We start from the raw sequence: 26521 nt of genomic DNA, 5'->3' as shown, positions 1-26521 counted from the left end.
GCCACCCTTTTCTCCTTGGGAACACATTTAAGAATTTCATCATCACTTGTTACTCTTAATGTCAGTTACTGCTGCTCAAACCTCAACATGGATTCTGTTGCCACCTTTTCCCCTTGGGAACACATTTAATAATTTATCATCACTTGTTAAACTTAATGTCAGTTACTGCTGCTCAAACCTCAACATGGATTCTGTTGCCACCCTTTTCTCCTTGGGAACACATTTAAGAATTTCATCATCACTTGTTAAACTTAATGTCAGTTACTGCTGCTCAAACCTCAACATGGATTCTGTTGCCACCCTTTACCCTTGGGAACACATTTAATAATTTATCATCACTTGTTAAACTTAATGTCAGTTACTGCTGCTCAAACCTCAACATGGATTTTGTTGCCACCCTTTTCTCCTGGGAACACATTTAAGAATTTCATCATCACTTGTTACTCTTAATGTCAGTTACTGCTGCTCAAACCTCAACATGGATTCTGTTGCCACCTTTTCCCCTTGGGAACACATTTAATAATTTATCATCACTTGTTAAACTTAATGTCAGTTACTGCTGCTCAAACCTCAACATGGATTCTGTTGCCACCCTTTTCTCCTTGGGAACACATTTAAGAATTTCATCATCACTTGTTAAACTTAATGTCAGTTACTGCTGCTCAAACCTCAACATGGATTCTGTTGCCACCCTTTACCCTTGGGAACACATTTAATAATTTATCATCACTTGTTAAACTTAATGTCAGTTACTGCTGCTCAAACCTCAACATGGATTCTGTTGCCACCCTTTTCTCCTTGGGAACACATTTAAGAATTTCATCATCACTTGTTAAACTTAATGTCAGTTACTGCTGCTCAAACCTCAACATGGATTCTGTTGCCACCCTTTACCCTTGGGAACACATTTAATAATTTATCATCACTTGTTAAACTTAATGTCAGTTACTGCTGCTCAAACCTCAACATGGATTCTGTTGCCACCCTTTACCCTTGGGAACACATTTAATAATTTATCATCACTTGTTACACTTAATTATCTAAGGAAGTGAAGAAAGTGAAAGATAATATATTCTGTTCTGTTTCATACTTTTCATACTTTCATACAGTTTTCTTCCCTAAAGGAATACAAACAGCCACCCCCCCTCCCCCCCTCTCTCCCCTTCTTGCTCCTTGATAATTGCTTCTTTAAAGCTCCCAGTGACTATTAAAAACCTTTAAAAATTCTTTTATCATTTAGTTATGTTCTCCATTTTACAACAGAAATACAGAGAAAAACACAGATGATTGGAAAGACCAGTATGCAGAAATGAGATCAAAAGTGAGTAAAATTTGAATCATAAAATTTGTAAAATATGGGCAACTTGCTGTGCAATATTTGCAATTTTTTTTGCAATTTTTTTTAAATATGATGAAATTTTATGTTAAGGAAGCTACTATAGCCATTTGCCACTTAATCACCACATCACCCAAGATACTTGGTATAAAATATATGAATCTTTTTTGTCCAAATTTAATGCAGCGTCCCTAATTAAAAACCAACAATTTAGAAATTCATTAATGATAGCCTGATTCTTATGTGTGAAGTTAGCTAGGATTTAGTCACCTCCACTAGAAAGTTGCTTTAGGTTCAGACTAAGTGATGATTTTTGTTTTGAAAAATAATGGACTCCCTGAAGGATTTTATGCATCTATTTGTGTTATTAATTTTAGAAAGTAAAAAATTGACTTCTGTCAATAGTAAACCATCTATGTGTTCTTTTTTTTCTAGTATCACATTACAAACAAGACTCTCTTGATCAAGTGCGGCTGTGTACTGACAGTGACCATCACTATGTTCTTCATGTCTTCCTTCCTGAACAATATCTACCTCAACATCGGTGAGCAATCGTTCATTTTTGTGTTTTGCAAAATAAAAATTGAAGAGAGAAGTAATAGAGGAGGGGACAAGTGAGGAAGTGGAGGAATTAAGGGGAGGGAAATCCTTTGGAAGCAGTTCTTGTGACTAGATTACTCAGTGCGAATACACATAGTGCCTAGATTAATCAGTGTGAATACACATAATGCCTAGACTACTCGGTGCGAATACGCATAGCGACTAGATTACTCAGGGTGAATACACAAAGCGATTAAACTTCTCAGTGGGAATACACATAGCGACTAGACTACTTACTGCGAATACACACAACACCTAGACTACTCAGTGCGAATACGCATTGCAACTAGATTAATCAGTGTGAATACACATAACACCTAGACTACTCCGTGCAAATACACATAGCGCCTAGACTACTTAGTGCGAATACACACAACACCTAGACTACTCAGTGTGAATATGCATTGCAACTAGATTAATCAGTGTGAATGCACATAACGCCTAGGCTACTCCGTGCAAATACACATAGCGCCTAGACTACTTAGTGCGAATACACATAACGACTAGACTACTGAGTGCCAATACACATAGCGACTAGATTTCTCAGTACAAATACTTTTAGCGACCAAACTACTCAGTGCAAATGCACATAGCAAGTAGACTAATAAGTGGGAATACACATAACGTGGTTGTTTTTATGTTTACTTAGGAAAAAAATCAGCGTCTATCCTCTTAACTAGTTCGAGGTAGCCAAGTAAAGTTTTAGGGAATGAATAACCATGAAATGGACAAGGTTTATACCAAGTATTGACATAAAATATATTATATATTAAATATATATTAAATACATGTAACGTTCAACTGATGAACCAACCAACCATCCAGATAGTTTTTTTTCTTCTTTCTTTCTTTCTTCTCAGGATGGATAGCAGTCATAGCTGCTCTGGTCCTCCTGATCATATCTGATATTCATGACTTTGAGGCCATCATGCACCGGGTGGAGTGGGCAACCCTTCTCTTCTTTGCTGCCCTCTTTATTCTGATGGAGGTATAACTATCAAAATTTGGTCAACAAATATATTTTTCATTTTTTATACTTCTCATTTTTCATGTTTCATTTTATTTTGAGGTTGGTAAGATCTATCACGAAATTATGCCATTAGGTAAAACTAGATGTAAACGGAAGAACCAGACTTAGCCGCTTAACTTTCCAGGGGAGTGGGAGCCGTGGTCCTGCTGCCACATGTAGCCATCCTGTACTCTCGATCATGTTCATCTCCATACATCCGTCATAAACTGTTACCGATGCCGAAGAAATAGGTCACAGCTGTATGTGTTTCATAAAAGTTAAATTGAACCCAGTATTTCGAAAGTGCATCTTGTTTGAAGTTTATAAGTTTGTATGTAGATTCCCCCCATGGTGTAGTACAAGAAACCTAGGTCATTTGAGGTGAAAGTCTGGAAACTTTACAAACGTTAGCTCAAAAGTCCATGCTTGATATATGGATGCCCCCATGGTGAATAAAAAGAAAGATTTTTTTTCTGGAAAGAATTTTTATTGGACGGTCAAAGTCTTTAAGACTTAAAGAAAACCCAATAAACAGCTCGGTTGAAGTTTATACTTGGTATGTAGGTCACCTAGAGTAAGTTTAATAGCCAAAATTCAATTCGAAAAGCTGCATGTATGACAAAATGTAGCATCGCTGATGTACTCGTCCTCAAACTATTCTAACAGTTTGATACCTTGTGTATCACTTACAGAACAAGCTATGAAGCTGAACTATATTTTTGACTCAGACTTGGCTTGCTATTTGATTAATAATGTCAATTAGCATTCGGCCATATTAATATATATATATATGCAGATGTGGTGGTGTTTCAGTATCTGTAGAGAATATTTGAAATAACTCAAGAGGTTGCTCTATTTTTACTGTTAATTCTATTCTACCCAGGGAGTTGTGTGTTCTTTACACAATAATATAGATATTTTCTGCAAACATTTAAATGCAATGCTCCTCTCTTCAAGTTGGATTGGCAGCAGGTTTGTCTAGAACCCTACATGGAAGTGACATCTAAAGCCAAAAGCCTACAAATGATGTAAAGTTGACAGTCATCATGATGATGAAATTGCATTAAGTTGTGTTGAAAGTTTTGATGCAAATTGTTAATATAATATAAATATTATTTATTAAGTAAATGATTAGAAATCCTCTCAGAAAACCTTTTATTTTGTTGCAAAATTTTCAAAAGTGTACAGAACTGTATTTATAGTCTTGCTAAGATTCTGACATTGGGCATAGTGGAGTTTATCAATATACATGGGATGGTGGCGGGGGGTTGTGTGGGAGGGAGAAATGACTTGATTGGGACATTTTGTTTTGGGGCAGGTACTTCAAGGATGTGAAATTGGGGGGGGGGGGGGGGAGAAAATTCCTGTCATTGAACTGATTTGGCATGAAAAGAATTAACTCATATTCAAAGTATTCGTAAACTAAATCAGCATGTTTGAAACAAATGTAGTCATCCTTCTCTTTTCTCACAAATGGTTATATAAAGTACAAAACTCCTGTCTGTTTATAGAATGGTTTGGTTTTAAGTGGATGCAATATTTTGGGTGTTCTAAGTGGATATATTTTTTTATGTATGTATTTATGTTTATTCTGTAAGCTGCTTAAAACATCAGCTTTTGTGTGTTTTTTTTATTATGTCTTTATATTTTCAATTGCCTTATTTTACATTAAAAAAACAAAAGAAAACAAAAGAAAACAAAAGAAAGAAAAGAAAAAAAGCACACACAAACAAAAAGTGCTGATTTTTCTCATGGTTTAGCACCTTAAAGAATACATGGCAAAAATTTTATCCACTTAAAACAACCACCAAAATGTGGCATCCAAGTGATCTTTAACAGAGTAAAAGAAGGCAGAAGTAGGGATTGAACCAGGGATCTTATGATCCAAAATTTTTTTTTTTACCACCAGACCATTAGGTGGACTACTGATTTTGGTTTCATTAGAAATATTTAAACATCCAATTGTTGGTACTTAGTACTTTTTCGTTAAAAGAATTTTCCCCTTCGGGGGGGGGAACCTTGTCAGGGGGGAGGGAATCCGCGCAACTCACCTTGTCCGCGCTGGAACCTTGTCAGGGGGGGAGGGGTTCCGCGCAACTCACCTAGTCCGCGCTGGAACCTTGTCAGGGGGGAGGGATCCGCGCAACTCACCTTGTCCGCCCTGGAACCTTGTCAGGGGGGAGGGGTTCCGCGCAACTCACCTAGTCCGCGCAACTCACCCTGTCAGGGGGAGGGGGAGGGGGGTTTTGGGTACCAGACAAACCTATCCAGCGAAGTCCTTTTGCAGCGATTGCTCACCTGGGACTTGAACCCACACTGGCAGGATGATCAATAATTCATAGGTAGCAGAGCTACCCATTACACCATTTTGGTTCCCAATGGGAAAACTTCGTTTCTTATATTTATACTTCCACCTTCTCCAAACATCAGAAAAGTAAAAGCCTCAACTGGGAATTGAACCGCAGATATGGCATTTATCTGACTTTGCGTTTCAGAGCACTACCAACTGCGCCACTGTAACTGATGAGAAATAATGCTCGTTTCTAATATTTAAACCTCAGAATGGAAGGAAGAAAAGATCAGAAAATTAAAAGCCTCAACTGGGAATTGAACCGCAGATTTGGCATTTATCAAACTCAGAGCACTACCAACTGCGCCACTGTAACTGATGAGAAATAATGCTCGTTTCTAATATTTAAACCTCAGAATGGAAGGAAGAAAAGATCAGAAAATTAAAAGCCTCAACTGGGAATTGAACCGCAGATTTGGCATTTATCAAACTCAGAGCACTACCAACTGCGCCACTGTAACTGATGAGAAATAATGCTCGTTTCTAACATTTAAACCTCAGAAAGAAAGGAAGAAAAGATCAGAAAATTAAAAGCCTCAACTGGGAATTGAACCGCAGATTTGGCATTTATATGACTCTTGCGTTTCAGAGCACTACCAACTGCGCCACTGTAACTGATGAGAAATAATGCTCGTTTGTAATATTTAAACCTCAGAATGGAAGGAAGAAAAGATCAGAAAATTAAAAGCCTCAACTGGGAATTGAACCGCAGATTTGGCATTTATATAACTCAGAGCACTACCAACTGCGCCACTGTAACTGATGAGAAATAATGCTTGTTTCTAATATGTAAACCTCAGAATGGAATTAAGAAAAGATCAGAAAATTAAAAGCCTCAACTGGGAATTGAACCGCAGATTTGGCATTTATCAAACTCTTGTGTTTCAGAGCACTACCAACTGCGCCACTGTAACTGATGAGAAATAATGCTTGTTTCTAATATTTAAACCTCACAATCTAAGGAGGAAATGCAAACTGCTGTCACTAGAGCTTGAACCCTAGACAAGTTCATCCTATTGTTTTAGTTACAGAACACTCACACCCATTCCACAGTAACTATTCAGATATAATGCTTGTTTCTAATGTTTTTATCTCACAATGCAAGGAGGACAAGGGCAGAAAATCAAGTGCACAGTTTGGGGTTAAAAGTTGGCATTGGTTTTGCTCTTTTGGTTCCTGTAAGGTCCTCACCACTTCTTTCTTTGGAGCCATGCTTGGCACTCTCTGACTATTAAATAACGATTAAGAGTCTAGTCATGCTGGACAAAGTCTGTGAGTTTTACTCTAATAAATATCTTCCTTTTGATGACTGTTTTCTCCAAGAATACTTTGGTGATCTGGTTTGCTCTTGGGTTCCCTCGATGATGCAGAGATCGGCCCTGTTATGACTTCCTGGTATATGGTCTGACGCTGCTGTTTCTCAAACATACATTTTCTGGAAATAAACAAATTGGGTTTTGTTTCTTTTAAAGTCATCTTGTGTCCCGCATTTGGTTGGAGACCTTACCAGCTGGTTGCTCTTGCCATGATATTCCTATCATGATCAGTGGCACCATACACTGATTAAGATTTATATTCCAGCAATAAGGAATCAGCCGTCTGTGCCAGGATTCAAAGTAACACCCTTTTCTACAAGCACTCCCCCACAACACCCCATCATGTACCACCAGTTTATCTATCCTGGTCTTTTTGGTTCCCTGTGAATCAATGTGATGGTGATGATGTGTGTGTATGTGAGACTTTGGTTTGTAAACTCTCTAACTTAAAAAAAAAAGGTACATGGTGGTTCAAAAATCCATACTTGGTGTGTGGATGCATCTTGATGAGTTAGAAGAATTCCTATCATCCTCTGTGGTGGGCAAAAGTCATTTGAGGTCACCAGAGGTCAAATCCTGAACTTCAAAGGTAAAGCTTGAATGAACAAATCGCCTTACTTTTTTTTTCTTTCTTGTTTACAGGGTTTGACAGAGCTTGGTCTTATAGATTATATTGGTACAGCAGTGGCAGAATTGATCAAGGTTTGGAAAGTGAACATTTTCTCAAACTGTTTATTAACCAATCATTTATGAGAATACATGTCCTGATCATATGAACTAATGATGTATTGGGTCACATGTCTAACTAAAGGTGATCATATGAAGGCCTACATCATGCATACGAATTGAGCTTGACTTGGGTTGCAAAATACAGATATGGATCATATCAAGTAATAATCTGTGAGATGACATAACTGTAGAAATGAAATCATGTTGTTCTTAAGATTACATATCAGGATCATATAAACCAATAGTGGTAGTTAAGGTGTAAACGGTTACTTCTTTATTTTCCAACGTCTGTAAGTTCCAACAATACAAAATAATTTTTGGACTCATAATTTTTTTTTACCAACTTTTTTTCGGACCCAAATTTTTCGGACCCAGCATTTTTTGACCAACATTTTATTTGACCAACATGTTTTCAGACCAAATTTTTTCGGGCCAAATTTTTTTGTGACCAAAATATTTTTTAATTAGAATTTTTCTTGACCATGCATGTTTTCGGACCAAATTTTTTTTGGCCCAAAACGATTATGGTCCAAACAAATTTGAGTACAAACAATTAAATTTCGGGTCACAAGCATATAATGGTCATAAGCACTATTTGGGTCATAACAAACTTTGGCCCCCTTTTCATTTTCGTGAAAAGAATTTGGTGGCCCCCCAAAAAAAAATTAGTCCGAAAAATGTGGGTCCAAAACAAATTGGTCCAAAAAAATTGGGGTCACAAAACTAGTCTTCTTGGTACAACCAAATTTTTGGATAAAAAAATTTGCAGAAAAAAATGTTGGTCAAAAAAAATAATGAGTCCAAAAATGTTTTCTCTTTGTCAGAACATAGAGACGTCGGAACATAGGGATGTCAACGTGTAAAAATTTAATATAATCCTATGAACAGACTCATGTAATCACATGAACTAACTTTATAGATGATTACATATCTGGATCATATAATCTAAATGAAGTCTGGTTGGTACAAACTGACAATGTAGTTTAGGTGTAAACATATATCATCCCATGTACAGAATTCCATGTTATAATCACACAAACTAACTTTATCTTTATGGGTGATTATCTAGAGTATATAATCTAATTGAAGTCTGGTTGGTACAAACTGACGATGTAGTTTAGATGTAAACATATCATATCATTCATATATCATCTTTATATGTACAGAATTCTGTGTAATAACCACATGAACTTTATGGGTGATTACTTATCTGGATCATATAATCTTAAGTAGTCTGGTTGGTACAAACTGACGATGTAGTTCAGAAGTAAACATAAATCATTTATATCATCTTATGTACAGAGAACTGTGTAATAATCACATGAACTAACTTAATGGGTTACATATCTCGACCATATAACCTTATAATTTATGTGGTTAAAATTTCTGGATCATGTGAGTTGATCATGATTTATGTGTCATCTTCATCATGTGGACTGATCATGTGAAATGATCAAAATAGAACAAGTATTTGTGTCCTCTACAAGAATCATTTTGCGATATGCCCTTTCCATAATTCCTATTTATACCCTATATACTTGTGTAAGGCTTTTTAGATTAAAAATTGTCGAAATACATAAGATGAAGTCAAGTGTCACGTTTCGTCTTGCTCCCCAGGTTGTTCAAGAGGAGAGTCGACTCACTGTTGCCATCATTTTGATTCTATGGGTGTCTGCATTGGCCTCCTCCTTCATTGACAACATTCCTTTTACTACAGCAATGGTATGTAACCACGGTGACAAAGATGGCCGAAAGTGACATTATGGAGTTGTTGGGTCGGTTTCTTTGCTAACTTGTGATTAGTGAATGGGGTGTGGGGGGAAGGGTAGGGCAGCTAGGGCACAGGTGGACAAAGGTAAGGGAACAATTTTATGATCTGTAGCATTGTTCTGGTACCAAAATTTGTGAGATGGGCTTATAATTTAAAGATGATATGTTTTACATCATTCACTAATGTCTTCCCTACAGGTCCCTATCATCATATCATTGAGTGAAAACTCAGAGCTAGGCCTCCCTCTGGAACCAATGGTGTGGGCATTGGCGTTTGGAGCTTGCCTCGGTGGGAATGGAACCCTAATTGGTGCCTCGGCCAATGTCGTCTGCGCCGGTATCGCCCAACAACATGGTTACCCATTTTCTTTCATAGAGTTTACAAAGTGAGTATTTCTCTCACAGTGTGTGTGCGTGTGTTTAAAGTGTTTACATCAGTATTTTGCCTCCAGATATATTCTAGAAAGTCAGAAAATGGTCACCCATGCTCAAATTTCGACAAACCGTATTTCACTAAAAAGTGGTTTATACCCACCCTGAAAAATAGGGTTGCCTGGGACTAATATTTGATACCCAAACTATACTCAGAAAAGCATTATTAATAAACTTAAAAAGTGATTTCTAGCATGCTAAATATTGAGGTTAATGCACATGACCTCGAAAGTTGCATGATGCATTGCGATAATTACGGAAATCCTTACAAAATATTTTTGTTTAATCTACAAGATGTGTTAGTTAAAGTGAAATTTTATCATTTGTATCTTGCAAAAGCAGAGTGAGTGACATCATCATTAACAAATTAGTTGAACATATTGTTGTTTTGCCCATAACTGTACAAATGTTTAACAGAGTAAGGTATAAAACAAAAATAGATAAATATTTCCTCTTATAAAATTTGTCATTTTTCAATAAACCTCAATTCCTCGTGAATTACAGCTTTTTAAGCAAACAGTACAATAAGTGGACACATTTCTAGTTTTGACAAATGAGGAACATTTATAGAAAGCCTTCCTATCAAAAGATCATTGACAATGATGAAATGTTATTTTTTCCTGATTTTGCAAAAGTAGGGTTTATACAGCAAACCTAAGTTATTCTGAAATAACCCATACCTAGTGTTTTTTTGGTAGAAATATAAAATGAGTTATACTAAGTGGAATATTTTTTAACTACCTATAAGATGTCACACAATTGATGCCTGGAATATCCCTGTCAGGATTTAACATCATTCCGCTGGTCTATTTCTTTCTTTCTTTTGACAGAGTTGGATTTCCCATGATGCTCGGTACTACTTTCGTCGCTATGATCTACCTCTTGATTTGTCACAGTTGGCTCGGTTGGAACTCATGATCAGTATTCAAAGACATATCATAAACTGGAATATTTACAATATTAATATTTGCAGAAACGATTTTAAAAGACAGAAAGAAAACAACTGAGGTAACCACGTGGATGCTTGTGGTAAACCTTTTCTAAATCCTTTGTTAAAGCTCTTGGAAACAATTAATATTCTCCTAAGCCCTACTTAGCTGCCAATCTTTATTTCAATACAGGGTATGTATGTATGAAAATTAGGGTAAGTATGGTCTCTCATCTGCAGGGTAAATTTTTTGTATAAACTTTCGATAAACACATAAACATTTTCCATGGAAGTTTCCCCGTCTAACAATTTTTTTTATGAACTAACCCTTTTTAGTCCTTTGCCTTGAAAATATAGTTGTACATATTTATTGAAGAATAAAATGCAGAGTAAAAATATTTTTTCCCACCAATATTTGAAAGAAATGGAGAACACATTTCACACAAAAGGACAAAAATCATTAGGCAGAGAAAATGTCATTTAATAAGAGGATGATTAATGGAGTTTCTTCTGCTTACATCGTGATTACCCAAACAGCCGTAAGTTTCCTTGTTGTTGTAACAGTTGACCAGGCATGAGCTTTATCCTAACTATTATCCTAACACACTGTACCATACTCAAACTGGAGCCTATACCGCAATTTTTTGCAAAGTTCTGTGATTTTGTTTACCCCAGGCTAGTCCCTGGTAGACACTCGTCGACTATAATTGTTCAAATTGCTTGAGGAGTAAACAAACTATCTTTACAGACAAACAGACTTTCATCCTCTACTGTCCATTTTCGTTGCTTACCTCGATAAAAAAAGAAGATTCTTTAAGATCTAAACAACATTCTCCACTTTTTGATGTCTTAACTTTTCTGCACAATGCTCAGAGCAGCTGAGAACGTTTGTAAAAGTACACTTCAGAGCAATTTATATTGGTACGTTTGTGACATAATAAACATATGTTTGAATGTATAATTGGATAGAGGTTTATGAAACTCTGAAAATTCTTTTTATTTGTGAATCCTTTATTGTTATATAAACTCCTTTATTGTTATATAAACTATTTAAAACTTTGGTAAAATGTTTACATATATTTTAACTTGAAATGTAAAATGAAATATAAATGTAAGTGTAATGTAAGTGAAATGAAATGAAAGTGTAATAAGGCTTATAGAATACAAATAATCAAACCAACTGTACCTTTTGTTTCATTGACTACTCTTTAATATGTTGAAATTATTTTCAGCTTTACTATGCATGGAAACAACAAATCTTTGTTATTATTACTTTCGTCCAGTAACTTGACGACTTTTATTTCCTTTAGAGGCAAACCAAACTCTCACCTTTACCTTAAATAATAGATATACTCTCAGTGAAAAACTCCAAAATGCTAAGAAAAGCCTTGAAAAAATCCATCTACCAAGGACCTTTAGCATTGCAGTAACACATGAAGTGGCTTGATGATGTCATAGTTAGACTTGCTAAAGTCTTGTGTGATTAAAACCATGGTATCATGCAAATGGAACAATATTTCTCTAAGCAGTTTGAGACGAGTTGTTGTTCACAAACATTTCCATGATGATGGTTGTTGGGTTTGCCACTCACCCTAGCCTGACCAATCATGTGTGTGCATCTCATCAAATACAATGGGAAGATAAACACTTTTAAAAACATGACCTCTTAACCCAATCTGCCAAGTAAATTTCCCCTTTTTTCAACTCTTAAAAAAAAACTCATCAGAAAGTTTTAAATTTAATTTTTTTTTTCCAACCAAAACTTTAAATAGGAACATTTCTTTCGAAATAATAGCTCAGCTGCAAGGCATGAACAACTATACTCAAAGATAAGGATTTTTAAAATTCTTCAGTACATTTTAACCTTAAAATTTGACTTAACTTCATAGAGACTTCATTGATTTAATCCTCTGTACTAAAAACAAACAATTACTACACCTCCTCAAAAAAAAATCAATGCACCATGGGGTGTACATGTTTCTGAATCGCATGATCATAATTTCTTACTGTTATGGAGAATAGAATATTTAACAGTGGTGTTATTAAAGGGAGTGAAGACTCGCACACAAAGAAACGTCTGATGCCGGTAATCTGACCTAGTTTCAAATGAGGTGTAACAGAAGTGTTAGACACCACCATCAATCCCAGAAAATAACAAACACAGCTTGCTACTGTCGGTAATTAGACACTAGTGTACAGTCAATACATGCAGCTATGGTCAATACCCACAACACAGTGTACATATAGCAGTGATGGAAATCTCAGGTCCAGATAAAAGATAACAAGTTATCATGTTTCATTACTGTCTGCATTTTGTAGCGACAAGATAAAAACTTCACTTGCAAGCAATGGAAAGTTTACTTTTTCAGAGGCGGCACCCGGTTTGGGGCGAGTCTTCAATGCCTTTAAGGAAAGGGCACAAAACCAAGTTGAGAAGCATTCTGGGAGTGATTTTAGCAATCATGGATCCAGTATTTATTGATGGTCCCAAAGTACAGCAGTTATTAAAATATCTCACTCGTACATTTAACCGGAGAAATTTAACATTTGGTACAGGCGGCGGGTTTTGACTCAATGATTCATTGCCACATTTTGTTTATGACTAAAACAAAGATTTTCTAAATGTTAGTGACCACTGATTTCAAGTGATTGGCAAACATTCTTTTTTTCTTCTCTTTTTTAGTCTTGTTTCAGGCCAAGGCCCCCTCACATGACACTTTTACCCCTGGTCATTGGTAACTTGTCACACCCACACACCAAAGTGTGCACAATTCAAACAATCCCTCCTGGGGCACTACAGTGCACCACATCTACGTGTCCCCGGGGAACTTCCCATAGGGTGCAACCACAAACTGGTGCACACAACTATATTAACAAGTTACCTCGCAAGTCCCCAGTTATACACCTGGGTGAAGAGAGGCAATGGAGATAAAGTGCCTTGCCCAAGGACACAACGTAATGATCTGGCCAGAGCTCGAACCTGTAATCCTTAGATCACAAGTCCACTGCCTTAACCACTTGACCACAACGTAATGATCTGGCCAGGACTCGAACCTGTAATCCTTAGATCACAAGTCCACTGCCTTAACCACTTGATCATATTTATCTCTCTTTCCTCCATTAGTGTGGACCTAGCTACTTCTTATTCACAAAAAAACTACTTTCAGAAAACAATGTTACTTTTGTTTCTTTCAGATAAAAATGTTTTGGTACAAAGTTTTAAAAAGAAAATGTGAAATTTGAAACAATTGCCGTAATATTTTTCAGAGCAGTCCCTTTTACCCCTCTGCCTGGATTTTATCACAAAAAAATGTTTCACTACACAATTTTGAACTTGAATATCAGTTTCACAAATTTTCAGAGCAAAATTTCACCGTCATACTTCTACATTAATGCCCTTTAAAAACTTTGAAAACTTAAAATATGTAATATCTAGTTTGAATACTTTCTTGATACTAAGCATTCTCATCTCATCTCCATTTGGTCTAATTAAAGTACACAGGCATCCAATGAAATATATTGCATACAGGATAATGACACATTACCGACTAAAGGCTCAACAAGAAAATTGTGTGAATGATTTCACAAAATTCATGAAATTATTATACACTGGGAGATGGTTTAGATTGCAGAGTACCAGTCTTTTGGCTTTTCCTGAGAAAGATAACAATACAAAACAATTTATTCATTATTGATTTAACACAAATTTGGGATAGCATTTCTGAGGAATCCAAACACAATCAAGCGTTTTCCTCATCCTCTTTCAATTTTTTTTTTCTGGGAGCATTAAGCAATGAATTATGAAATTGTTACATTAGGAACCATGTTATGACAGTAAATATATTTTTGTCAAGACAAGGATTGGAAATCAGAAATCACCGAAAAGTCTAGTGCTGCCAATCATCATCAACCGGTCCTTGGTAGAGCTTCGATATCACGGCGCCTCCACTACGAAAACAAGGACTGCATCCACGTTCCTTCACAGCAATGAGAATGCATGTATAAATTTCTTTTTTTCTATTTATCATGTTCATGTCCTATGACCAACCTTCAATGTCAATTAACAACACAAGGTCTAAAATGTTATTTTCAATCTTTTTTTCACCTCTTTCGTGTTGTCTCTTTAATGATATCCTCCCTTTACACTCTGAATACTTCATCTCAGTCGCCAGAGAATGTGTCTTCCTCCATCTCACCCTTTCTCCTCAGCGCTTGGTTTCTTTTCGTTTCCATTTCTCTCACTTCCTCCGAAGTAGGGAAATCAACTGCTGCTCTGTGACGGAATGTAACGTTCCCAGAAGGGCCATTAGTAGCTTCCTGTCATTGAAACGAAAAGATAATGAGTGATGTGGTGGGATGGATGTAGGGGAGATGGTAAAGGTGTAGGGGGGGGGAAGGGCTGGCTTGGGAGGGATGTGAATAATAGGATCAAAGTCAACTGAACATATCTTGAAAGGTGAAATAATCTAAGGATGAAAAGTAGTCGATCGGTGTAAGAGTTTGTCGAGCTTCAAGCATTTCTATCAATTTTTAATATTCGCATATAAAGTCCATCCTAGTTTCACTTCTTGAGTTATCCTGTCAGTTTGCAAGGTCTTCATGACCTCAAATGACCTTTGATCAACACAGAAAAACACAAGTGTGTTTGCACTCAGTAAAGTATATCGAGTATGAAGTTCATCCAACCTTTATACTTCGTGTTTCAAAGAGTTCCGGACTCTGAATTCTGTTGCCCTCAAATAACCTTTGACCTCCATAGAAAACGGTCCATAGTGTTCTTTTTACTAAGATAGATCCACATATCAAAACTGATATGAGGATGACTAGGAAAAGAGGTGGACCAATTTCCAACACATTTGGTTGCAATTTCAAACTCCCTTTTAATATGCTTCAAATACTATGCACAGCGGCGAAACAATGGATTTAAGATTGATTTACTCACAGCTTTAAATCTTTCATTTCTGTGAGGTTCTCTGTGAACGAGAACACCTCGACCTCTACCCCTCTGCCATCTGATTACTTCACTGATGTTATTATCTCCTGAGGGTGTCCATGGAGGTTTCTCTGGCCTCTCGGCTGTTTCTGTCTCTAAGACATAAACAAAAGAAGCTGTAAATAATTAAATATACTCGGTCTGTCCAGCACCGCATTTCTTCTGATTTGTATGAAATCAATTTCAACGAGATGTAATAACAGGAAATTACATTTTGGGAAGATTGATTACACTTGACATTGTATCCTACAATCACATGGGCATTAACACACTTTTAAGTCTCACATTCTTAATTTAATTCTCACAATGTTTTGATGTGTCATACCTTATCACACATTGCTATTAAGTCTCACATTTTGATGTATTATGTATATTGACATTGATTTCTCACAATGTTTAATAATAATAATAATAAATGCAAATTTATATAGCGCCAATATCCAGAGGAAAACTAATGCTCAGTGGCGCTAGTGCTGGGGGAAGGCAGTTAAAAATAGATAAGTTTTGAGTCTGTTTTTGAAAATGTTAACGTTGGGTGTCGACTTGATGTGCAGTGGAAGTGAGTTCCAAAGAGTAGGAGCAGCATTAGAAAACTATCTTTGACCAAATGACTTGAGCTTCCACTTAGGCACATGGAGCAGTAGCTCATTTTAGGTTTGGAGAGAGCGGGTGGTGGTCTTCCGACTGATCATGTTACTAATGTATTCTGGTGCTAATCCATGCAGGGATTTATATGTGAGCAGGATGATCTTGAAGTTTATCCTGTAGGAAACAGGTAACCAGTGCAGTTGCTGAAGAATAGGAGTGATGTGGTCGACCTTCTTTTCATACTTTATCACACATTGCTTCGTATGTTAAATTCCTACCTCCTACATTACGTATTATTACAAAACTTACCTTGTTTACCTTCTCTATTCTTGGTATGGTCCTCTTTGTCATGGCGATCGTCTGACAGCTTTCCAGCAAACACCTCAGTTGGGGGTGAGCTTACCCTGTTTTGTACCCTTGCAGCGATACCAACTGTGTTGTCTGTCAATACACTTACCCCTGACAAAAGTAACAATGGATATCAATTTAGCTGTTACGTCAAATCATTTTATATACAGGTGTAACCCTTTCATCTTTTGTAAATGAATAACCTGCCCCTTTATTATAAAGTTGAGCATTCATTCATGATGAATCCTGTCTGTCAAGGTGGTGTAAATACAAACTCATAGTCATAATTCTAGTAGAGGTGAGGTCCCTGAAAAGGCTGTGGTGTTTACAGAAAGTTTATAAAAGAAATTATAAAGAATTAAACTGTAATTTAGTTTATTTTTCTACATCAAACAGAGGTTAAAGAGCCCTTTTTGCACCCTTCAAGATTCAGAAATATTTATTCTAAAGTTGCCTCATGTAACCAGAATCATTAATCAATTCCCCATTCAAAAAGTGGAATTTGGAAGAAAGAGAAAAGAAAAGTAAAGGGTAACACACCTGAAGATTTACTCAACTCGGCTTCCATTAATGCTGGCAGCTTGAATTTCCAGTTTTTCCGGAATTCTTTCGGCAAATATTTAGCTTTTCCTTTGGTCTACGAATGAATCATCAAAGAGAAATATCTATGTCAGGAAGATAAAACTCCACCAGCCAAAAGTTGGCTTACATGACAAACAATACCTGAAAAGCTCCACCAACCAAATATTCCACTACACCTCACCTCACAACACCACACCACACCTAAACATATCATACAATGCTGCATGATTCCTCATCACACAGCATCCTACCACACTGAACCTCACAACACCACACCTAAACATACCATACCACACTGCATGACACCTCACTACACAGCATTCTACCACACCACACCACACCTCACAACACCACACTTAAACATACCATACAATGCTGCATGATTCCTCATCACACAACATCCTAGCACACTGCACCTCACAACACTTCATTTAAACATACCATACCACACTGCAAGACACCTCACTACACAGTATCCTTCCACACTAAATTTCACCAAACCCCACCAACCTTAAGATATGAAACCAAACTAAACCTCATGGCATCACACAGCACCACACCACACCACCATTAAACTTACTGCACCTCACAACACCAAACCTTATCATAGCATAACACACTGCATGACACAACACCACATCCTACCACTAAATTTCACCAAACCCCACCAACCTTAAGATACCAAACCAAACTACACCTCATTGCATAACACAGCACCACAGCTCACCACCATTAAACTTACTGCACCTCACAACACCACACCTAATCATAGCATAACACACTGCATGACACAACACCACATCCTACCACTAAATTTCACAAAACTCCACCAACCTTATGATACCAAACCAATCTACACCTCATGGCATCACACAGCACCACACCACACCACCATTAAACTTACTGCACCTCACAACACCAAACCTTATCATAGCATAACACACTGCATGACACAACACCACATCCTACCACTAAATTTCACCAAACCCCACCAACCTTAAGATACCAAACCAAACTACACCTCATTGCATAACACAGCACCACAGCTCACCACCATTAAACTTACTGCACCTCACAACACCACACCTAATCATAGCATAACACACTGCATGACACAACACCACATCCTACCACTAAATTTCACAAAACTCCACCAACCTTATGATACCAAACCAATCTACACCTCATGGCATCACACAGCACCACACCTCACCACCATTAAACTTACTGCACCTCACAACACCACACCTAATCATAGTATAACACACTGCATGACACCACACCACATCCTACCACTAAATTTCACCAAACCCCACCAACCTTAAGATACGAAACCAAACTACACCTCATGGGATCACACAGCACCACATCTCACCACCCTCGCTGCAATGCAGCTAACAGCACCACTCCTCATCACCATTAAACCATACCACATCCTGCCCCACCACATCTTGGCACATACCACCACATCTCACTGCACCGCTCTAAACCTTACCAAACCTCCCCATACCACATCTCAACCCTCTGCATCTAAGCTCACAGCTCTGCCGTGGTGGACACTATACAAGGGTTGTGTAAGTTTAGTTAATAAACAAAACCACCTGCTGCAACATGAAAGAAAATTTGGACCAATGTTTTCCTTCATTTCTTCATCTGAACCCCTTTCAAGGATTGGAAATAATTCCTTGGAATTAATATTTACAATTTATCTCAAATAAATTGAGATAGTAACAACAATGGTTGCATTCTTACCACTGTGTTCCCTTGTTGAGAGGAGTTCCTCTCTGTCGATAAGTAGACGTCCACGGCAACGTTAAATTCTGCGAGGAGTTTGATGAGGAGTGATTTCCTCAAGAGCAGCAGGTGCTTGACACTCTCCACAGCAAAATTGAAAAACTCTATTCTAAGGGGTCTTTGTTGCCAGTCGTTAGGCTGGAAAATAAATAAATCAAGTGATTGTTTTTCATCATCAGCCTGGAAGATTAATTAATCAAGTGATTGTTTTCATCCATCTGTCATAATTATGATGTAATTAATGAACTTATAGGTGACATAATCTAGTAATTCAAAAACTCAGTCGACACTCAAAAATTCTGTTAAATTTCTTTAAGTAATGATAGAAGCAAGCATATGATAAATATCATATTTGAAATATTTTGGGCATCACAGGGATGAACCAGGGAGAGGGGTTGGGGAGGGTGAAATTCAACCGGGACAGTGATGCAACCAGCAACACAGGCCTTGAAACAAGCAGCTTGTTTGGTGCACCGGACGAAATCAGCACCATTCGCGACCAAGAGGAAATTCGCGCCACTTATCCAAGATGGACTTGATTTCAGAAAAATCAGAACTGTTGGTGAGGTGTTGCCAGGGGCAACCAATTTTCTTACAATACCCAGTAATACCATCCCTTTAAGCATTTAATCTTGTTGGACATTGACTATATTGCTGTTCAGAGAATCTATCAAACAAGTCCAGGCATCCCACGGCACTATCATACCTTTCCTTAAAAATCAATTCTGATAGCGTTATTAACTACCTGTATCGATGATTCTATTTGATTGAGAGAAAACACATGCTGGAAGTCGGCCCCAAGGTGTGCCAGGAGACAGTCGGGTAAAGAAGGCACCAACTGAGGGAGCTCTCCATCTTTCTGTTTGGTTATCATGAGATCTGCCACCTAATAAGGGGAGAAGACAATCAAAACAAGAGATACTAGAAAAATAATCATAATGAAAGAAAGAAGAAAAACAATTTCATGCTTTTATGTCGATTCAAATAATTCACATATATAGCTAGAATATCGGTGGTTTTGTGGCTCAATTGAAACTGAGTTATCATGGTTTTAAACACCAATAACATATCAATGTAGACAATTCCATGTTATCTGTGAGTACCAGTAATAGATATTATCACAATCTGAAATACTGCCCCCATAAAAAACTATGAAAGCAACATTATCAGCAACTCCCATTTTATTCCTTTGGAAGAGAACATTTCCCAAGAACCAATATCAGATTGTCAAAGTTCCAAAGCAACTGGTGTCACAATTCTGGGAATAATTCATCCTGTTTCGTGTAACAAAATGCTACACAAAATGGCCAAATTGCTATGTAAGTTCAAAGACGTACGGTAGGTTTTTTTTTTTTTACACAGAATTGTAGTATTTTAATACGAGAAACATTTCTGAGGCTACAAAAACTGTTATACAAGATTTGAAAACTAAATGAATCCCTGTAATTTGAAGACCTTTATCACCCACCTCCACTTCCCCAACCCCTTTAACTCCCCCACCCACAGAAATCTTCATTCTTGATATACTAATTTAACAAAAAAGACACGACTAACCTGCGTGTCAAAGACATTTGCCATTTTGATGCTGAACTGATGGAACAGCAGATCCGATGCAAACCTGCAGTCGTGAAGGACCTGTGAAAAAGCGAGGCCGATCACGGAAAACGTAGAGTTCGGAAGGATACAAAAATATACTACGTACAGCACTAGGAACCGTGCATAACATATATTTAATCAAAGTACTATGTACAACACTAGGAACCGTGCGTAACATATATTTAATCAAATTACTATGTACAACACTACGAACCGTGCGTAACATATATTTAATCATAGTACTATGTACAACACTAGGAACCGGGTGTAACATATACTTAATCAAAGTACTATGTGCAATACTAGGAACCGTGCATAACATATATTTAATCAAAGTACTATGTACAACACTAGGAACCGTGCATAACATATATTTAATCAAAGTACTATGTACAACACTAGGAACCGTGCATAACATATATTTAATGAAAGTACTATGTACAACACTGGAACCGTGCGTAACATATATTTAATCAAAGTACTATGTACAACACTAGGAACCGTGTGTAACATATATTTAATCAAACTAATATGTAAAACACTAGGAACCGTGCATAACATATATTTAATCAAAGTTCTTCCTTGTAACACCTCGTGGCTAACCCAACAAGCCTTCTTCACCAGCGAGCAAGGGCTCGCCGACAGTTAACATGCATGAGTGAACATAAAGATTAACTATTGTTACAAAAATAAAGGGCATCATTCCTATATCGTCTTAGCATTTCAGATATGCAAATGAGGGATAAAGGTTAAGGGTGAGAGTTAACTTTACAATTGAATACAGTCATTTGTTATTTCATTAAACATATAGTGGGCCATCAGTCTTTATTATAAGAAGTTACCATAGCAACAATGAATATTACATCAGACATTCAGAAGCAATAAAGTAACAGCAAGTAAATCAAATCAAACAGTCCAAATTCCTGATTAAATTTAATAATGCAGAAATCATTTAAATGACATTTATATCCCATTTTGTGCAAATGTCCTATTGCAAATTCACTTTGGCAACACACAATACAGAATATCTTGCTCATTCCAGTATTTACACACAATTTCATCTCACCCTCTCCTTTGTCCCGAACATACCCCCACTCTTCCTCCTACAAAAAAAAACATTACATACAAAAATGCTCATCTCAAATGCTGTTGGATTCTTTTCAAAAAGACTGAAGACAAGTCGTTTTAAGTCTACGTTTGCGGAAAACACTATGCATTTATAAAGTACTTTCCATTCGGTTTTCTGATTTATCAATGTATTTGTTACATCATTTATAAACTAAGAGCTCCTCCCCCCCCCCACCACCCCCCAAAATGTAATAGAAACAAAGGAGCATCCAGGCATGATATTTCCATCAAAAATTCACTGTAATTACATGGTTAACTATCTCACCTTGACCACTTCGTTCGTTTCAAGAAGACTTCCTAACCCTTCCACAAACACTGCTGGAGTTGCGAGGGTGGCATCGATCACAAACGTATTATTAAGAGTCTGGATCTATTTATTTGCAAAAAATTGATTGGAAGCATCAAAGTAAGACAAAGACCAAGGGAGATTTTCAGCGAACACCCTGACAGGCTCGATCAGGTAATATTACAGCAATGATAACCAGTGGCGTACTAAGCAGGGAGCGGGGGTACCAGTCGGGGGGGGGGGTGGGGTGGTGCCATACCACAGTAAAAAAAAAATTGTCTACTAAGGATAGATATTTTGAACAAACAAAAGGAAAAATGAAGAACCATTCACTAAAGAATTTTAATTCCTAAACATATAATCAGTTAAAAGTTGCCAAAGATATCACTATTTTGCATCTCAGCCATCATACATAAACAAAAATTTCTCAGAGAGGACACCCCTCCCTTAGACCCTCTCCCCCCAGGATAACATTCCCTGCACAGGGTGACAAAGGAAGGATCTGCCCTATTTGCCAACTATGCTAGGTACATCACTGTCGATAACCTCATAAAGCACATCTAACTTGCAGGGTAATACCAAACTTACATTCGTTAGAGAAAACTAGTATAAATTGTCCAACCGTCAGAAGTTTGAAGTGAACATCTAACACTTCAACTTGATCAATGAAATAACAAAGATATAGTCTTAAAAATGTTGAGAGATCTTACCAAAATTAAGGACAGTTTTCCAAACCGTTCGTATCCAGACCCAAAGAAAGCTACTGCAAAGATGCCGTCCTTCCAAATATCACTTACCTAGAGAGAAGTACGGAAATGATGTTACTTAACAATTACATCTCGCTAACGTTTGGTGAAAGGTACACACACAATGTTGAATATTCTATACCACATATTGGGCTGCATTTCCCCCTCTCACTACCCCTAACCCTTCATCACACCTTCCCCCAAAAGTAGAAATAATGTCTGCTACTCCTTCTTTTTCCTCCTCCTTCTGCAAACCCTTTGATAATAACAGATACTGAAGACTCAGGCATAGTGAAAATATTGTTGGACTGACATATACTTCACTGAGAATAGATGAAGCCATAGAAATTATTGTACACACCGCTCTTGTTAATGTTGATCAGTGCATTATTAACAATACTGAACAACGTCTCTTCATTCATCTACTTGGTATCATTACAAGCCAAGTTTGCAAACGGTAAAAAGTAACGACATTTGTATCTCGTCGAAGGGCACGAACGGAGAATGTGACTTTCACAAAAATCACGCAAAAATTATGTTTATATTGTTGAATTATTTTACTGACAAGTGAACAACCCCTTCCCCCCCCTCCCCCAGATCCTTTCCATCTCCTCTCCCAACCATATTCTTAGTGTAGTTTGTCACCACTTTTCCCCAACAATTCCTGAACATTTGGTGACATTTCCATTGAGCTGTGGTACCGCAGACGATACTGCTTCCCCGTACATTATTACAACTACACCAAAGATGATGACAAGTTTATCACCATTTCCTGAAATTGTTCACCAGCTTCAGAGATGACCGTCACTGGAAGGGGGACCCCCGGAGGTAAAAGCTGGTACGGGGTACCTTTAAAAAAAAAAGACAAGAAGGTAATTCTTGAAATGGTATGGCTATTCCAGGATACACAGATAATACCATCTACAGATATCGGATGGAAGTTCTTAAAGGTTTAATACACATACATAAATATAGGCTTCGTTTAAGTTTGTTTTTTCTTCATTTCCAAATGTCTTCATTTTACATATTTTACCTCAAAAGTTGCCTTGAAATCACACTACATACTAAATACTTAATACTACATACTAAATACTTGTTACTTCAAGTTACTGCAAGAGGCAGTACATGGACTACTTTTTCTATATCACAGCTGGATATAAAGACAAAAGCTTACTTGTTTCATGGCTTTTCTTGGTTGGTTTCTTCACCTGAAAAGATGAGTTTGTAATTACTTGATTGCTGGAATATTTAATAATAATAATAACATATGTGCAAGATTCCCAACATATTAATGGGTAATCACAACAAAGTACAAGTTGATAATTTGTAAATGTATTGTTCTTCATTGACTGGTTTTCTCAAGTCTCAGGATTTTGGTTTTAAAAGAACCATTATGAACACAACATCGACCGTTCAAATGTCAACAAATTCACAGAAATGTCTGTAATGGATCAGTTCTGGCCACAAATTCCATCAATTTTAAAATAAACAGTATTCGAAAAAATATCTTTGTCCTTTTAGTCTTAAAGGGTGTGAAGACTCCCGCAATAAGAAACGTCTAATTCCGGTAACCTGATCTAGTTTTGAATGAGGTATAACAGAAGTGTTAGACACCACCATCAATCCCAGAAAATACACACAGCTTGCTACCGTCGGTAATTAGACACTAGTGTACAGTCAGTACAAACAGCTGCGGTCAATACCCACAGCACAGTGTACAGCGATGGACATCTCAGGTCAAGCTAAAGATAACAAGGTATCACATTTCATTACTGTCTTCATTTTGTAGCGATACAAACAAACAGTCACTTGCAAGCAACAGAAAGTTAACTTTTTCAGATGGCCGCACGCGGTTTGGGCGAGTCTTCAATGCCTTTAATCTCATCCAAACATCCGACTATAAAGTGCTATGAGGCTGTACTTTAGTTCTTCATTAGTTTTTAACTGAGCATTTTTCATGAGATGTTTGTATTGCACAGTAAAGTGTCATACTGTATATCAACAAAACCAATGCAGAAATCTCCTCAAACTTACCGTTTCGACATTTTCTCCAATGACTTCCACTTTGAGGGGGAAAAAAATGATAGAGGGGTTAAAAGAAGGCAGAAAGTGTAGCTATAACACCCGAACTCCCCCCCCCCCCATCAGAATGAAATCAGAGGAGCCATGCCCCAAACCCACAGGCAGATAGAATATTAACAACATTCCTAGTGGACAGTACATAAATAAATTAAAATTATGTGGTATAACCTAAACAGTGAAAAATTCTTCCACATTTTTTCAAAGTTGCAAAATACAGCTCACCATATTGCATCTAAGGACCCTCCATTTGTACTCAACTTTCTCAAAGGGGAGGGGACACCCATTTGTATTCAACATTCTGGGAAACTTAATCTTAAACTTAAAATCTTACTCCCCACCTCCCACCATTATAAAATAGATGGTTTTTCCCCTTCACAAAATCATTGAATAATGACTTAAAACTGTAAATGAGAATTATAGAATAGAACAGTATACAGTCAGTGTTACCTAAATATAGTTCTGAAACTAATATGGTACTTACATGAAATGATTTCATCTCCAAAAAAGTGACGAAGACCTTGTACCTTCTTATCACCAGGCAGAAGAGCCACTAGAGAAAAACATGATTGAGGTACAGTAGTTAGTGGTAGCTACTAGGTGTGGGTCTTGTTAGCTTAGGTTATTTTGACAGTGAAATCATTTATCCATTCTGTGCCTATTAGGGACATCTGCAATAGAACACAGTTAATCGAACCAACATCAACTTATCTACTTAACTTTAGCCTTTAGACCATGGGAATGGAAGGTTTAGATTTGTTTCTAACTCCCACATGCTGATAGTTTGAATTATTTACACGAAACAGCACTCCATCACACAAATGCAAGTTTCAATTCATCAAACAGCATTATAAAGGTATATTGTGCATTTACCATGCATTTATGTAGCAGTTTCCAAACTAAATCTGTGTCAGTGATATTGTAGTGACTGGATTAAGTCGTCACAATGGCAGGTAGGCCTAGGCCTAAAGTTTTAATGTAGTTAGCGCATAAAGCGCTCTGGAATATTGATGCTTGTTTATTGTTCTGGTTGGTTCAAAATATACATCAGAGTGACACAGACATCCAAAGTGTGGAGTCCTATAACTCCTCAGTTCTACAGTAGATATAAAATAATGAATATTGCAAAATGAAAAGTAAACCAAAAAAGCATCATGCCATTTGTAAAATGGATGTAAATCGAAAAACTTTTACTCCCATGGCCATAGTCTTTGGCTTGTTAATGCTTAAATAGTAGCATCCTCACGATAATTTCCGATGTATATTGAATATAAATTAAATAATATTAGATGCAAGGTTAGGTTGGTATATGCCTACTCAGTATGTGCATTAGGTATTGGTTCATTTAAATATTGCGCACTAGCCTAGGCGTAGCCAAACTCACATTGGCAAGGTCTTACATTTCACGTCGCGTATCCGGACCATGTACTAGGCCTAGCCTATATTCCTATTCATCAATAACTTGCAGTAAACACATGCAAACTCATTCGTTAGGATTAACAGCGGTAAGAATATCATCAATTACCATCATCAAGGGTCAGTCTCTTCGAATTTTGTTCAAGTGCGTGAACACAACCGGAATATTCTCCTTCATCCGTCAAGATCTTCACGCGACAACCTGCATAAGCTGCCATCGTGAAACAACTACTCGGACAATGACAAGAAATGTTAATGACATGCCACCAGTATTACGGAAGCGTAAAAGGACTTCACGACAAACATATACGAAAAAAGGAGATAAATTCTGTAAAGTGCTTTTTTCTTTACTGTATTCTCTTAAAACGGTATGGACATGAAAACTTGGCACACTTGGTTCTGTTCTTGAAAGCCGTCAAAGATCTGAAATCTACCTTTTTGCACTATTTATGCACTGGAATTTAAACTTTTTTGCATTTGTATATCATATCGTCA

General features: G+C 37.1%; 2 protein-coding genes across 6 annotated transcripts in view; one reads left to right on the top strand and one right to left on the bottom strand.

Annotated features, from left to right (window-relative positions):
• LOC139979973 (P protein-like) overlaps positions 1–11655 on the top strand; it is a 40037-nt gene extending 28382 nt beyond the window's left edge. For all 4 annotated transcript variants that reach the window (XM_071991257.1, XM_071991259.1, XM_071991256.1 and 1 more), the window contains 7 exons: positions 1264–1321; positions 1772–1880; positions 2797–2924; positions 7254–7313; positions 8958–9062; positions 9309–9496; positions 10373–11655. In XM_071991257.1, the coding sequence (XP_071847358.1) occupies positions 1264–1321; positions 1772–1880; positions 2797–2924; positions 7254–7313; positions 8958–9062; positions 9309–9496; positions 10373–10460 (736 nt within the window). In that variant the 3' untranslated portion in view covers positions 10461–11655. The remainder of the gene's footprint in view (positions 1–1263; positions 1322–1771; positions 1881–2796; positions 2925–7253; positions 7314–8957; positions 9063–9308; positions 9497–10372) is intronic.
• Positions 10586–26292, bottom strand: LOC139979977 (piRNA biogenesis protein EXD1-like). Of its 2 annotated transcripts, none has more exons than XM_071991271.1 (14): positions 26136–26292; positions 25095–25163; positions 24566–24594; positions 23706–23739; positions 23298–23380; positions 22496–22582; positions 21765–21869; positions 20330–20410; positions 19521–19661; positions 18734–18913; positions 16940–17036; positions 16361–16510; positions 15413–15558; positions 10586–14787 (listed from the first exon to the last, which is right to left on the bottom strand). In XM_071991271.1, exons 1-14 carry the CDS (start codon positions 26242–26244, stop codon positions 14632–14634), a joined length of 1467 nt encoding a protein of 488 aa, XP_071847372.1. In that variant the 5' UTR covers positions 26245–26292; the 3' UTR covers positions 10586–14631. The 2 variants fall into 2 exon arrangements, with proteins under 2 accessions (XP_071847372.1, XP_071847373.1); XM_071991272.1 differs by having other exon boundaries at positions 16370–16510.
• Between the last annotated feature and the right edge of the window lie 229 nt (positions 26293–26521).

The sequence above is a fragment of the Apostichopus japonicus genome, chromosome 14 (assembly GCF_037975245.1).
Source record: "Apostichopus japonicus isolate 1M-3 chromosome 14, ASM3797524v1, whole genome shotgun sequence".
Taxonomy (NCBI): Eukaryota; Metazoa; Echinodermata; class Holothuroidea; order Aspidochirotida; family Stichopodidae; genus Apostichopus; species Apostichopus japonicus.
Note: the sequence above shows the minus strand (reverse complement) of the source record. Positions and strands in the feature narration are given on the sequence as shown.